The sequence below is a fragment of the Halichoerus grypus genome, chromosome 10 (genome assembly GCF_964656455.1).
Source record: "Halichoerus grypus chromosome 10, mHalGry1.hap1.1, whole genome shotgun sequence".
NCBI classification, from domain to species: Eukaryota; Metazoa; Chordata; class Mammalia; order Carnivora; family Phocidae; genus Halichoerus; species Halichoerus grypus.
In genome coordinates, this window is record NC_135721.1 from 73,393,532 (window position 1) to 73,407,778 (window position 14,247).

The window sequence follows — 14,247 nt, forward strand, 5'->3', positions numbered from 1 at the left end:
AAGTCTGAGAATGAAAAGTGGCATTTCAAGCTTAATGGTTTCTCAAACACCAACAAGCTCCTTCCTGATTTGGAAAGAGTCCACTCGGGAAAACATTTGCCCTGTCTAAATTCAGTTTCTAAGGAGACCCTGACTTTCAAATCAATCTTTCTAAATTATGAGATACGCTCTGCATAATTATGACATTTCATGCAGTCTGAACTCAGGAGATTTTGATCTGGGGTGAGGAGTATACCTGCAATCTGGAAACTGGAGTCCCGACCTCGGGTCTAAACAGCCTCATCTCTTCCTTCTAAGTGTGTGTGTGTGTGTGTCCATACACTTTGATTCCCTCCCCTGTGTGGGTGTCCTGCCCCATATCCCCTACCAGAATCCAGTGAAAGGGTCCTGTCGGACGATGCCACCCAATTGTTTGGCATGGATTGGAAACAGGTCGAATGCTGACTAAGCATAAAGACAAACTCCATGGAAGTTGGGTTGAGGGAAGGGATCGGTCCATTCCTATTAAACAGATAAACAAACAAAAGCCTAACCCTTAGGAGAAGGTATGCTCTACTTTGGTAGCGGGAAGAAGGAAAAAACAACAACAACAACAACAACAAACCCACCACCACAACAACCTCCTGCCTATGGTATTAAAACCAGCTTCTCCAACTGTCAAAAGCAGTTAACTAGTTCAGGACAGACACCTGGCTGTTGAAATAGGGCTCCAGAGGGCCATTAATCCTTCCATTCACTCAGTTAACTGCTAGATCCCCCAAATTGATTCAACAGGTATGCCATGGTAAATTCAGCCCATACTGAAGCCAAAGGGAAAATCAGCAAGGGGTGGGCAGCTCTTCTCTGAAAACACCCGAGGAACCAGCCAGAAAAGCTTTTATGGCCCCGACAAGTTTTCTGCTGAATACTGAGCACCGAAATTACCCTTCCCTAATGGAAGTTACATTTTCATGCTCAGTCAAAAAGCCGACAAAATACACAATTTATACAAAATAGCATCAACTTCTTAGGTAGTCTTTTCTAGCACTTTTATCCCAATTCACAGCATATATCTTGCTATAAAATAAAATATATTTCTTATAACCAAGTTGTGTGTGGCTGTTCATATCACTGCATTAGAACTGAGCATGGGTGATATGGGAAACATTCTTACATCCAACCCAATCTACTTAGTAGGATAAAGGAAAATCATGAGTTTTATCAGGGGATTCAGGTACATGGAGAAGAGGAATATCATAATAATTCTAATGATTTCCTACGCAGACAGGCTTCCTTTTGAAGCAAACACAGGCATAATTACCTAATAGATAATTATGGAAGGGGGTATTTCAATTGCAATTATATGACCCAACAATGATGCATAGAAATAATTCTTAATCATAAAGTTAAAAAGAAATGAAGATGGTAACTTTTCTAAAGCAGATGTATTTTTTTCCTTCTCAATATTGGCATTTCATTAAAAATTTGAGAAAATAAAAACACTTTTAAGTTCTTCAATAATACACATGAGTTTCTCACAAACTTCCAAAGAGCCTGGACTAGAGATATTTCCAGGTGAGGATCCCATAAAGAGCAGATCTACGAAACCTTTAGCATTTTACAGGAGACTCTCTAGGTTTTAATCACACAATAAGCATACTTCTTTACTAGGTATCTTTTGATAAGAACAGCTCAATTCTTACACCGTGTCTCAAGCTTAGGAAACTACACATACTGTTCTCAGCTTTTTTTTTTTTTAAAGAATACATTCCTCCTAGCTCACTTTTTTAAAATAAAATTTCTCCCAAAGAAATAAACGCTGGATTTCTACACCCAGGACACACAAACGCAAATTAAATTCTTGCCAATTCATGTATTTTCATGAGAAAACAAAGAAAATATTCTCTACATTTCCAAAGAAAAGAAACAGAACAGACCATCTTAGGTACTACTATAGGGATGGGTTTTCTTTGGCAGATTTAGTTGCAGGTTTTCCAGAAGAAATAATTTCTGCTGTATTTTCACCAGTATAAATGGAACTACCTGTGTTGCCTTTTAAAACATTCCAAATTCTAATTTTTAAACAAGAAAATATGAAGCCAGTGTGCAACCTATACAGTCGCCAAAGGAGAGCTGCCACTAGCTGAACTACCCAGCTAAATGGCTGGTTTGCATTGCCCTGGTCTTTATCTAGCACTGAGAATAGACTGCTGTTTTATCCAAAGAGGAATAAATTGCTGTTATTGTGATGTTAGCCCATCACTTGGCATTGCAATTCAAGTTTTTGTGAGAAAGAAATGTATGATCTAACTGCGACTTGACCTATGCCTTCTGAGATCCATCTAGGTGCTCTAATGGAGCAGAAAGAGTGGTGAATACAAGGACACGCAAACTGATGGTGAAAAATTTGTTTGATGATAGAAGTGAGCAGAGAAGACGTTTGAGAGTGGCTGTTTTTATGACCGTTAAGTTTGTTTAACATGCAAAAGGATTTGCCCCCGGTCTCCCACCTATCCCTTTAATTGCAGCCTGCTAAATACACTCTCTGCCTCGACTAAAGATAGGAGAATATAGAGCTAACCTACTCATGACATTACTGCTAAAGTGGGCCCAGATGATTCCTTACAGATAAACATCTGAATTTCCACAAAAGGCATTAGAGCGTCTCGTGGATGCACCAGGCAAGGATATGCTTGGGTTCCCTGCAGAAAAGTCATTCTCTCTTAATCCTAGGTAGCACCTAGTAAATGTTTACTACACACTCGAATCACAGCATACACCAATATATGCTTCCTTTAAATCAGGTAATTGTGTGGTCGAGTTTTGAAAAACTCCCCCTGGTTGCAATTTAGTTTATCAGCCATTTATTCAAAATTTCTCTGGCAAGGACCTATTTTGAAAGAGGTCTGGAGAACGGCAGCAGTTAGATGTGAGCCCCGATAAAGGCTCACTTTTCATTCATAGTCAGAGCCTAAATGTGCTCTTCTTGTACCTAAACAGATAATAAGCACTCAGCACACTCCTCCTCCTTGACACAACACATTGAGACTAATCACACATAATTGGAGAGGAGGGGCAGAGGGCTGGCCACGCTATTGTGTCCAGAGGACAAACGGTCAGTTTATGAGGCTTTGGGCTGATGTAGTCATTTCTTATACATCCATAGGGAAAAAAAACATCCTGTTTAAAAGGAGAAAGAGAATGAGTGAGAGGGACGGCAAAAAAAAAAAAAAAAAAAGATGGCAGATTTAATACAATTAATTTGAGGGAGATGAGAAAGATAGGCTTTATTTATTTATTTTTAACCAGGAAAGAATCATGATGTTTGCTGTGTTTACAGATTAAAAAGTACCACCACCAAAACAGAACAAAGACCAAGATCTTTTTTGAAAAGGGGGGGTGGGGATCACCGAAAGAAATTCTGTCTCAATTAGGAAGAAAAAGATTTAGGTCTCTCCTGAGTCCAATTCAAATCTTAGGCTGTTTGTAGATACGTAAAGACAAACAAAGGTTTGGTCCAAGAAGAGCAGATGAAAAAGGAGTGAAGGAGGGCTGGGGAATGATGTGAGTGAGGACAGGTGGGCCCCATAACCCACATGTGGAATGCGGCAGAGGTGGTGGGGGGCTCACAGATCTCAGGGAGCCAAAGGCTTGCTGCATATCATACCCATCACAGGTTTCTGTTTTTGTGAAAATATGCCCTGTGCACTTGGTGTTTTCGTCTTTTGAGTAGCTTAATCTTCTATCCATTTTTGGTTAAAATAAGCAGAAGTGGGTAATGAAGGTTTTCTTCATAGACGTCCTGGTTCTCCTTTTGCAACTGAAAACAATCATAGAACAAAAAAAGGTAAGGAGACTCAGCTTAGGATTTTTTACCAGTAGTTTTTAATATTTAGTATAATGAAGACTTCTTACTTGAATATATTGTTCCGGTAAATAAATCGCAAAAAAGCAATGCAAAGTAATTCTCAGTGGCATTGGCAAGATAGGACTATGCATCCATCAAGCTGGAATCTTTCCTTGGGCGGGGATAAGGAGGAGGGCACGGTGCTTTTTCATAAATAGCCGGACTGCATTTGTGACCTCTGTGAACTGTGGGGACCTTCAGTTAAGGGAGAACTGCAGGCTTGCTCATCTGCACCAGAACAGCCATTTGGCATAGAAGGTTCTGCTCTCGGTCCACTCTGTCCCTCACCTGCGCCCCAGGAACAAGGCAGGCAGGCATTTCCGGTCATTTGGAGACTGGCAGCACCCGGGCACAAGGGATGGGCTTCTGGGCCTAAGACATTTCAAAGGCTCTCCAGCTGCTTCTTGGGGGTTTTAATAGTAATGATAATTACAAAATTTTTTTTTCTGAGGAGGAAAAGGTAATCCAACAATTAGAGCTTCCATACCATTCAAGTGAGGTTCTGAGGGCCTTTCCATGGTAGATTTTAAAATCCAGTCAGAGTTCTCAAACCTAGAGTAAGTACTCTTTTCCTCATTTGGCTAGAAGAATTTTGACAGCCATATTTATATTTTTCCTAGCAAACAGTAATGTGCTATTTATAAAGACAAAATTAACATTTTTGAAATTGGGGCTTTTGAGCCGTTAATTCATTTTGTAATTGATAAGGATCAGAAAACAGATATTTCTTTTAATTATGTAGGGACTCAATTCTTTTATTGTTTTGAATCAGATTACACCCCTCCCCCCCCGAAACTAAATGAATGGCTCCAACATGACACTTTCCTAGATTAGTATAGGTCTGGGGCATATTACCTTGAATTTTTTTGTGTTTCTTCTAAATCATATTCCCAAACTATGACATACCCTCACTGTTAAGGACAAGGAGCAATGAGACTGCTTTTCCTTTCTCACTGGGAAACAGAAAGCCAACCCCGTCTTACTTTCTAATCCATTTTCATAAGAAATGATGGTACAATCACTGAAGTAACTGCATTCTGTTTTCTTAGATGGAGTTTGCTTTGTTTATAGATGATTAGTTGTCTACCTTAGAAAGATCCTCTGGATTTGTGTTGCCACCAAAGTAGGGACTGTTAATCGTAAGCACACGGTCCCTTAACATCACTCTTTAAAAAAAAAAAAAAAGGCCAAGAAAATGGCTTCCCAAACTTCCCAATCCAAACCCACTAACCAGGACCTACCAACTATAAATACCTTGTTGCCAGTTGCCCTAGTGATAGAAGGAGCTCACTGAAATATTTTACAGAGGGAAGAGGGGGCCAAGCTAGCTCAATTCTTCCTCAGGGATTGGGGATCAGGGAAAGTTGATTACTCAGCGTGAGTCAGCTGACCTACTCACTCACAATGCACTAATATACAGAGACTCAAATGAGCTCTTTATAAAGTCCCTGAGGTAATATGTGGGATAAATAATTCTTCTGTAAATATGGGTTAGAAATCACTTTTAACTTGGATTCTGTGCTGACCTCTGGAGGCCAAAGCAGAGGCTTCCTTGCTAGAAGGGGCCAGGGGCCAGCCCCGTGTTGACTGTGAGCCCTTCCCGCGATGGGGAAAGAGCCAACAGCCCTCAAAGGCAATACTCTACCCCAGCAGATCAGTTCTGAAACCAAGTCGGCTATGTGAGGGCACTTGAACACACACGAGGCTGTGGGGAAATACTTGCTTTCGATGAGGGAATGTGATGTGGTTTACTCAGGCTGTACTTCTTTGCTCAATTAATAATTATAATTTTAAGAAATAAAAAAGCACCTCGGGGGAAAAAATGAACAAAAAGCAAATTGTGAATAAAACAATTTTTCAATTTCAGAGGTTAAAGCAGGGTCTTTGAGGACTGAACTAAATTACATAGCTGCTATTAGGAGCATTATGCTTTACTTCATAATTGGATGTAACACGCTCAGCCTCGCCACGGCGCTGCACGGGGAACAGCAGCAGGAGTGGAGTTCAGACTGTTTACCCTTTACAGGATCCACAATTATCAACAGCACACCACACAGATTATAAGCACCAGCCACTTGTAATGTGGCATTTTGAATAGATAAGCAGAAGTGCAATATGGCCATGCTTTTAACACAATGTACTGACTCCGCAAACGAGCCCAAGCCTGTTTTCACGGCTAAGTATAAAAAATACGGAAAATAAACACACCGGTGGTTTTGCGAAAGTTAAAAAAACCAAAACCCAAAACAAAACTGTGGCACGTAAAATTAGATCTCAGAGAATACTTGCACGAACGAGAGTATTTTTATCAACTAATTTCAAGCCAGCTGTAATGGCTAAGTTAGGTCTCTGCCTTGAGAAACAATTTGCTTATCTGAACATCGGAAAGGTCTGGAGCCACACCATTGGGCAAGGCATTGGATTCCCAGCCTGGAGGAGACCAAGAGAGGGAAGGAGAGGGGAAATGGTTTATTTTTCCTCCCGGTCGCCTGGAAGAACAGAAAGGCAATATTTTTCAAACACACTACACCTTTGGCTGCCTGGTTCCTGAGCACGCTGGCTGCACGGTGTGGGCACAATTTAACAAAAGCACTGGCAGAAAAGTGCAGAATGGCACCGTTTTGATTACAGGCTTGCTTTTTAACGGAAATAAAATTTCACAGTTAACAATGAGAGGTGAAAAGTTTAAGAGGCAAAGCTGTTCCTCCTGATCACTGACTGTTAATCAGCTTCATGGGTGGTTGCCTAAATCTGTAGATTTTTTTTTTTTTTACCTTGCACTACTGCCAAGATTGTAACTAATTTTTTTTCCCCCTGTTGTAAGAGGAGGGGTGGAAAACTCAGCAGAGAAGCCAGCTGTGTATGAGTGACGTGAGGCACTAATGCAGAGGGCAAAATTAAAATTCATGAATCTCTTCACAACCATTTGTGTAACAAGATTAAGACGGGACAGCGGAAAAGAGCGGCATTATCAGGCGTCTTACAGTCCTCCAGCTGGTTACGCTCTAGTCCAACACAGTAGGGCTAAGAGGATAACACGCAGCCTGAAGGAAAACGCGGCTCCTCCGGTTGCGAGCAGGCTCGGCCCAGGGACCGTGGGGCTTTGGCCAGAGATGGAGAGGAAGAAAGCTGATTGCCGCGCAAGATGGAAAACTTTTAAGCCCTGGCTATTAGCACGCGGCAAACAAAAGCGGCCAGGGTGGAGGTTCCCGGCGGCCGCGCGGTCCCCGGCGCGTCCCCGGAGCCCCGGGCGGGCGGCGGGCAGGGGCCCGAGGGGGCGCCCCGGGGAAGAGCACTGGGGCTCGGCGAGAAGCAGGGGCGCTCCCCGCTCCCCCCACGCCCCACCTTGGCCCTCGGCCCTCTCCGGGCATCCTGCTGTTGCAAAGGAGACCTCCACGTGCGAGCCGGAGTTGGGTCGTGCCAGCCTGTCGCCGGCCAGTCGGCACACGGCTATCCCCGGGGCTGGAGCAGGAGAGCCGGGCATTCTATGCTTCTGGTACAGAAGGGACAAGAGGCACTCTCTTGCTAGAAGCAGGAGAACACCAGACCAGCTGCAACTGCCCCCCCTCCTCATTAGAAATACACATGATGGGTTCACGTTTGTACCCTTTACTTAGGGCGCCCCAACCCTGCAGAATATTCCCCTGGCGGGTTCCACGTCCTAAGAACCAAATGCAACTCTCACTCCTCACAACCTAAAGAGGAGGGAAACTGTTTTCTTAGTCCGCTGTCAGCAAAGTGGAGAATTTAACTTTTAAGCAATAATGAAGAGATTAAAGACTAAGGTCACCTAGTTATTTATGGAAATTTACTTTCGTGGGACGCATCAGTCCCCGATTATTTATGGAGTACTAACTGTGGGTATGTTGCACAATATAAATGCAAGAGGCATGTCTAGCGATTTATGGAACGTGCTATGCTTAGCAGGGTAGTGTACTGCATTGGAAATAAAAAGGAAGTTGCTCTCCCCTAGCCACTGACAGTCTTAAGTTCTAGACAAAGGAGAGGTGGCCACTAAGGACTCCAATGTCCCCATACACCTCCAGTCTTGCAGGGAGGAGATGGAGGGTATCAGGCACAACGCTGAACATCGCTGCTGGTGGAGAAACTCTTGCCTTTGCTCTCCTGATCTGTGACTGAGAAACTGAAAGCATTTTTTGTTTCAGTGGGAAGGTGAAAGGCATGGCACTGAAGCAGCCATCACCTGATCCCTGTAGCTCTAGCCTGACCCAGGAGAGAAGCCTGTTTTTGTCCCTTTGGGGAGAGGAGCCCACGGGCCGGTTGAGACCCTTCCCCTGCCAGGTAAAGCCCTCAGAGCCTTTCCTTTTTTTCTGGGGAGGGGCTGCAAAAGGGAAAGCCTTATTCTAGAGTGGCAGGCAAGATTTGAGTAACACGCCATTCTCTTTTTATTTTCTGATCCTAAGCAAAGGGCAATCCCACTATCCAGAGGAGGTGATTTAACCCTTTCAGTTCACAAAGCATCTTTGCCTCCCCCCCCCCCGCCCCGGGGGGAGGAGGGGGGAGGCTAAATGAAACCTTAGAGACCCCAGAAGAGTGAAACCATCTCCACAAAGTGAGGATCTTCTTTCTCCTGCCTGAAGATCAGATCCACTTTGCATATAATTTTTCAAATGTCAATATACTTCTATATTATATCATAGTCCTGGGTAATAAAGAATGCTATTCCCATTTTCCCAGGAGAAAATTAAGGTCAGGCCTTTACTTTTCTGTGTTCGCAACTTGTAAAATCATGACAAGTTCAAAGTCTTTTGCCCAGGTCAGACTAGCTCAGAGAAGGGAGATTTCTGTAAAGCACAAAATTACAGAAGTAATATATGTTATACTACTAAGTGTGATATGTATTAGCAAAGGTGAGATTTCTAAAAAGTTTTCAGTGGAACACTCGCCTCTCAGTGTCCTATATTGCTCTATGCCTATAAATAATAAAAAGGTTGATAACATTGCTTTATGTAAGCAAGCTTAGAAATCACTCTCAGATAAGTGCTTTTGACCTAAATCTTGTAGCTCCTCGATCTGACATATAACCCCACAACTGTGAAATTCTGTATGAGATTTAACAGTCTCAAACTGCCAACTGACCCAGCCATAAAGCAAGCAAGATAAAGATTTACAGTCCAACATGATACAATTAGACATTCACCTTCTATTTATTTCAGTGCAGCTGAGCATTTAACCTACTTAAAAGCCGAAGGTTTTTTCATTAAAATATAAATGCTGGTTTATCATTCATTCTATGCCACCTCCCCTGCATCTTACAAATTAGTCTATTATGAATGAAAAGATTAGTTTGTTTCAGGGAAAGGAGTAAACAGGAATGGTTTCTGTAAAATCCTGCTAGACATGCAAAGATAAAAGATGGCTTTACCACACAAAATAATCAGATACAAATAGCTGTTCAGAAGCAGCACACCTAAGGAGTACTTTAATCAAATATTTAGGTTACCTGCCAAAAAGACCATGATCTCTTCAAAATGCAATGCGGATTAAAGTGTTATCTAACACAAGCAGAAAACTAACCTTGGAGTGGAAGTTTGAAATGTGTTCATCATAATTTTCATGTCTTTGGATAGAGAAATCAGCTTTTTCAGCTAGATTGCAAAACTGGTTTAAAGTATTCCCTCGGCGTGGGGCAAATACCATTGCTTTCCCCTAGAACATTAAAAAGGAAATTCACACATTTTAAAACTGGAAGGCAACCAAACATAACAAACACTAGGTAAAGCATTTAATGTACTGCTCTCAGGTAGGAAACACAATTGTTCTTGAGATGTCCACACAGAATGGACATTCACAGTGAGAATAATTTCAAGGATAGATACACATCAAGAAAGACAAAATATGTATATTTCCTATTCAAATGTTGCTATGTTTTATCCTTTTCCAATCATGCATGTAACAAACAAAACATGGCTTGAAGTTGGTATTCTGTACAATGCACACCTCTCTTGGGTCCAGTGGTTCAAACCATCAACTGCTTTTAGAGTAACTGGTCCACAGCAGTGCCACCCACCTGGAGACTCCTTAGCTGTTGCCAACGTGTCCCCAACACAGCTCCAGAGCATGTGGCAACGGATGCTTATAGATGTTAGTTTATTGTACCCTGGAAATTCAATACCAAGAAATCCTCCATAGAGACAAGTAACGGCAATCTCTGTTAGAGAATTTTCATGTTTCAGCCCTGCCACCAGCCTTTTCTGTGACCATGCTGTCAGAGACAAGGCTCCAGGATCTTGGTTTCCAACTTCATTGAATCCTTCATAATAGTCATCATTAGAGCAAAGCAGCTCCTCACAGTACTCAAATGATTGCTTTTCAAAGAAAGTGGTATAATGAGGGTAAGCAGGCTTTTCTAAATAAACTGCACAACCTCATGAGATTGTTGCAGTGGGGAGAATGGATGGGCTTGAATAAGCTATACACCGGATTTCAGAAGACCATTGGACATGAAACTCCACGAAGTCCATTTGCTAACTCCTGGATGCACATGGACTTTCCCTCGCCCTCTGAGACGTGCACAGAACAGCTGAACTTCAGAATCTTCTTTTCTTTTTGTTTAAAAGATGACTGTATGCTTCTGTTAACTTCAAGGTTATACTTCAATTCTATGAAATGCCACTTCAGGTTTTGAGGGAATCATGAAAATATATCCCAGTTTCTTATGAAAGGTGGTTTCTCATATATTACTGCCAACTATTTATTGAGCATCCGGTGCATGTCAGGCTCTGGGATAGGAACTCTATTTGTCTCATTGACTCTTCCCACCACCCAACAATGTAGGTGTGATCAGCTCCTTTTACAGGATGCTCCGAACGGTTTAATAGTTGACCAAGATGACACAACCGGCAAATGACTGGAAACGTACCTGCCTCCAATGCTGATGTTCTTTCCACCTCATCTCATTGCCTCCTTATTATTAATAGTGACGGCAATAATAATAATAATAGCTACCACTGTGCGAGGTGCTTCATGAACCTTCCCTTTCATCCCATCAACCATTTTCTCAATGACCTTGTGAAGTAGACATTACATTTTACAGATAATTAAACATGCAGCGAAGGCTTTGAAGAATATGAAGATATGTGGCAGAAAGGGTTCTGCACTTAAAAAGTCTCCACCATTACACAGCTGTCACCTCAGGAAAATTAGAAAGAAAAAAAAAAAGCCATGGAACTGTTGAGCTAGAAGGGACCTTGGGGATGACATAATCCAATCTCCTCAGTCACCCCAGCTGACCCATCAAGGTTTCTCACTCACGAAATGGGAAGAACAAAGTCTGCCCCCCCCAACTCCATCAAGTCATGAGGATCAAATGAGGTGATGAATGTGAAAATAATTTGAAAAGCAAGGTTATGTAGACGTAAGACTAGAAACATCTCCACCACTTAACAGTGCTGGAAAGATTTTATCAGGTCTCTCTCCCTCTCCCTCTCTTTCCCTCATTTACCTGCAAGAAAATACACCGACACAGTGTCCTGGACATCAAGTGTGTTTTCATATGGTGTTTACAGAGACATGTACATACTCAGGCACATAATTATAGCAGCACCAATCATGCCACTACACTTAAGGTTCTGTCAGCTTTTCCAATATTAATTGCTATTTTCAGGCGTTTTTCAAACTTAGCAGCAAAAATTCATTTTGATGTGAAACTAGATATAATACATGGTCTCGGCAGAGGAGCAAAGTCTCCGTTAAAAAAAAAAAAAGGAGGGAATACTAGTAGGTCATTTTAGTCATTTCTAAGAGCTGGTTGCCATTCTAGGTTTTTGAATAATGGAAGTTGTTTTATTTTAAAGTCACCTGCAAAAAATTGTCTTACAGTTACAATTGAAGAGTTGATTTTTAGTAGCTATTATCTAAGCTATGTATCATAATGTTTACAGGGCTACAGGGCTCTTGGCTGGGCTGGGGTTTACATTTATGAGTCCATGCTCCCCACACCCCTAACCCCTTGTTGGTCGGGTTGAGCTGTAGGGGGACCCAGCTAAGCATATGGCAGCCCCCTCCACCCAGACATCTCTCCTTCTCTAGGTCTTCTTCTAGCTTACCTGTCCTTCCCTAACCACCCTCTAGAATAGCAGCTGCTTTCCCATCGCTCTCCACTCCCCTCCCCCCTTTACTTTTGTTCTGGGCACTCATCACCCCTAACACACATTATATCCTTGTTTGTGATCGCTGGTCTCCTCCAGCTGGAGTGTACGCTCCATGACAACGGGATCGTCTAATGTTTTATTCACTGCATTTTCTCAGTGCCTAGCATATAATTGACTCTCAATCAATACTTATTGAGACAATAAACTAAATCCAGATGTTGAAATAATTTGAGAAATGCAAGTCATTGGGAATTCGAAGGCCACATTCTATTGCTTATTCTTTAGAAAAGATTTTCTGCAAGAAGCTTTTCCAGAGTCGGTAGCTCTGATGGGATTTCAGAGGGCAGCATTCTGTGCACAATACTGTACCCACAACAAGGAGAAAGAGTGAGCAGTAGTTTTAATTTCTAATTACTCAGTTATGGGTTTTAAAACGCTTTCTTTTTCATTTCACTGAATACAGACACCTTTGAGATGTGAATCAATATTTAGGAGGGACAATAGTACATCAACCATTCATTCAATAAACAGCCACTGAGTGCCAGCATCCACCCCATAAGGAATGGCTTTAGAATTCCCCTTGTCCCCAGTGGAGCAGGACACTGGTACAATCAGAGAAATACGCCCTACAATTTAGGCTGCAAAAATCAAAACAAGAAAAAAAAAATATAGATTTCAGATTAGCCCATCACTTTAGAAAAATTATTTTCAATTTACCAAAGCCCAACTTTCTAGGCATTTGAAGTCACAGAATCATCTTAAACTCAGAATGAACACTCAATTGAACGTAAAATTTTGACTGATGGGCAGAAATTTGAGAGAATTCATTTATCCCTGGAGAGGAGAGAGGAGTAGTTCCACTAAACAGCAACGATATTGTTTACATCGTGAGCTCAGTTGTTGTTATTTTGCTAGACTAATCTATACTCATATATTAAAGGGTGTGTACTTCTGGAAAAAATAAGTATGCTTCAGATTTCTTTTAAAAGGAATATGCTATGCCAGTGAAATGCCTTTATTTCTGTTTCATTTCCAGGCAACCAACTATTAAATACCAATTACATGTTTAAGCTTATGTTTATTTTTTCTTTACCTGGATTCTAAGATGCCGCCTTTGCCTGCTTCCTCCCCTATGTCTCTCTCAACCCCCTTCCCTGGTTTCTCCACCTGCCCCCTTTGATTGTCAGTGGTCCCCAGGGCTCTGCCTACTTTTTCTCCCTGTTCTGTACAATTCTAGGCAATTGTACCAAAGTCCATGGCTTCAGCTCTCACTGATACATCAACACTCCCGAGTATATATCTACAGCATCCACCATAGTCCAGGGCCCACCCATGTTCTCAGGTGCCTCCTAGGTCTCTCCATGGAGACGTTCTGCAAGTACTTTTAACTTATTCCGTCTACAGTGGAACTCAGTACCTTCGGGCCCAAACCCCAGATTAGACACCCTGTCCCTGGGATGCCTCTGCTGACCACCCCTGGCCTCCATGCTGTGCCTCCTCCCTGGCAGGCACTTCCGCTCTCCGCTTCCATGGCTCACCCACACCGCTGCTGTCTCCTTAACACACCGTCAGGTAACTGCTCACTTGTTTGTCTCTCACGCTGGACGGCGAGCTCCTTCAGGGCAGGATCACGTTGTATCTTACTCTATCCCCAGGTCCTAGCACAGCCTCTGCACCTGAGAAGCACCCGGTAAATGTCTACTGAATGAACTCCTCAGTGAATATCCGCTCAGTCCCCTCTTCTCCACCCTCGGATCTCCACTATCTCCTAACTGAACAATTCCATGTACAAGTTGTCCATGGTGGTGCCCTGAGGAACTTTGCTGCTTTCAAGCTCTCTCTTACTCCACTGCAGCCTCTATGCTGGCCAGTCTGATCTTTCTAGAACCCACACCTGACTATACCACTGCTCAAACACTTTCAGTGGCTCTCTAGTACCCATATAATAAAGACCAGTCTCTTCGTATAGTATCCTCAGCCTTTCATAAAATGGCACCCCAAACTAAGTCTTTCACCTCATCTCCTGCCCCTCCCAACCCTAACCCCCAAACCACACAGATTCTCACACTCCAGCTAGAGCAAACTTCTCTTGTTGATCCCAAAACACAACATGCTTTTTCATCCTCTGTACCTGTGAGCGCCGTTCCCTTCTTCCCTCTTCTAGTCCCCTTCCCTGAAGCTTAGAATGCCCTTCTTACTTTTCAACACCAAAGTCAAATGCCACTGCCTCTAGAGAAACCTTCCTCA

The 14,247-nt window shown here is 42.5% G+C and overlaps 1 protein-coding gene across 1 annotated transcript in view; it reads right to left on the minus strand.

Annotated features, from left to right (window-relative positions):
* Positions 1–3,240: 3,240 nt before the first annotated feature.
* The window catches only part of CAMKMT (calmodulin-lysine N-methyltransferase), a 373,859-nt gene continuing 362,852 nt past the window's right edge, over positions 3,241–14,247 (minus strand). Inside the window, exons 10-11 of the mRNA XM_036087396.2 lie at positions 9,425–9,556; positions 3,241–3,799 (exon numbers count right to left, since the gene is read on the minus strand). Coding sequence (XP_035943289.1) covers positions 3,722–3,799; positions 9,425–9,556 — 210 coding nt within the window. The 3' untranslated portion in view covers positions 3,241–3,721. The remainder of the gene's footprint in view (positions 3,800–9,424; positions 9,557–14,247) is intronic.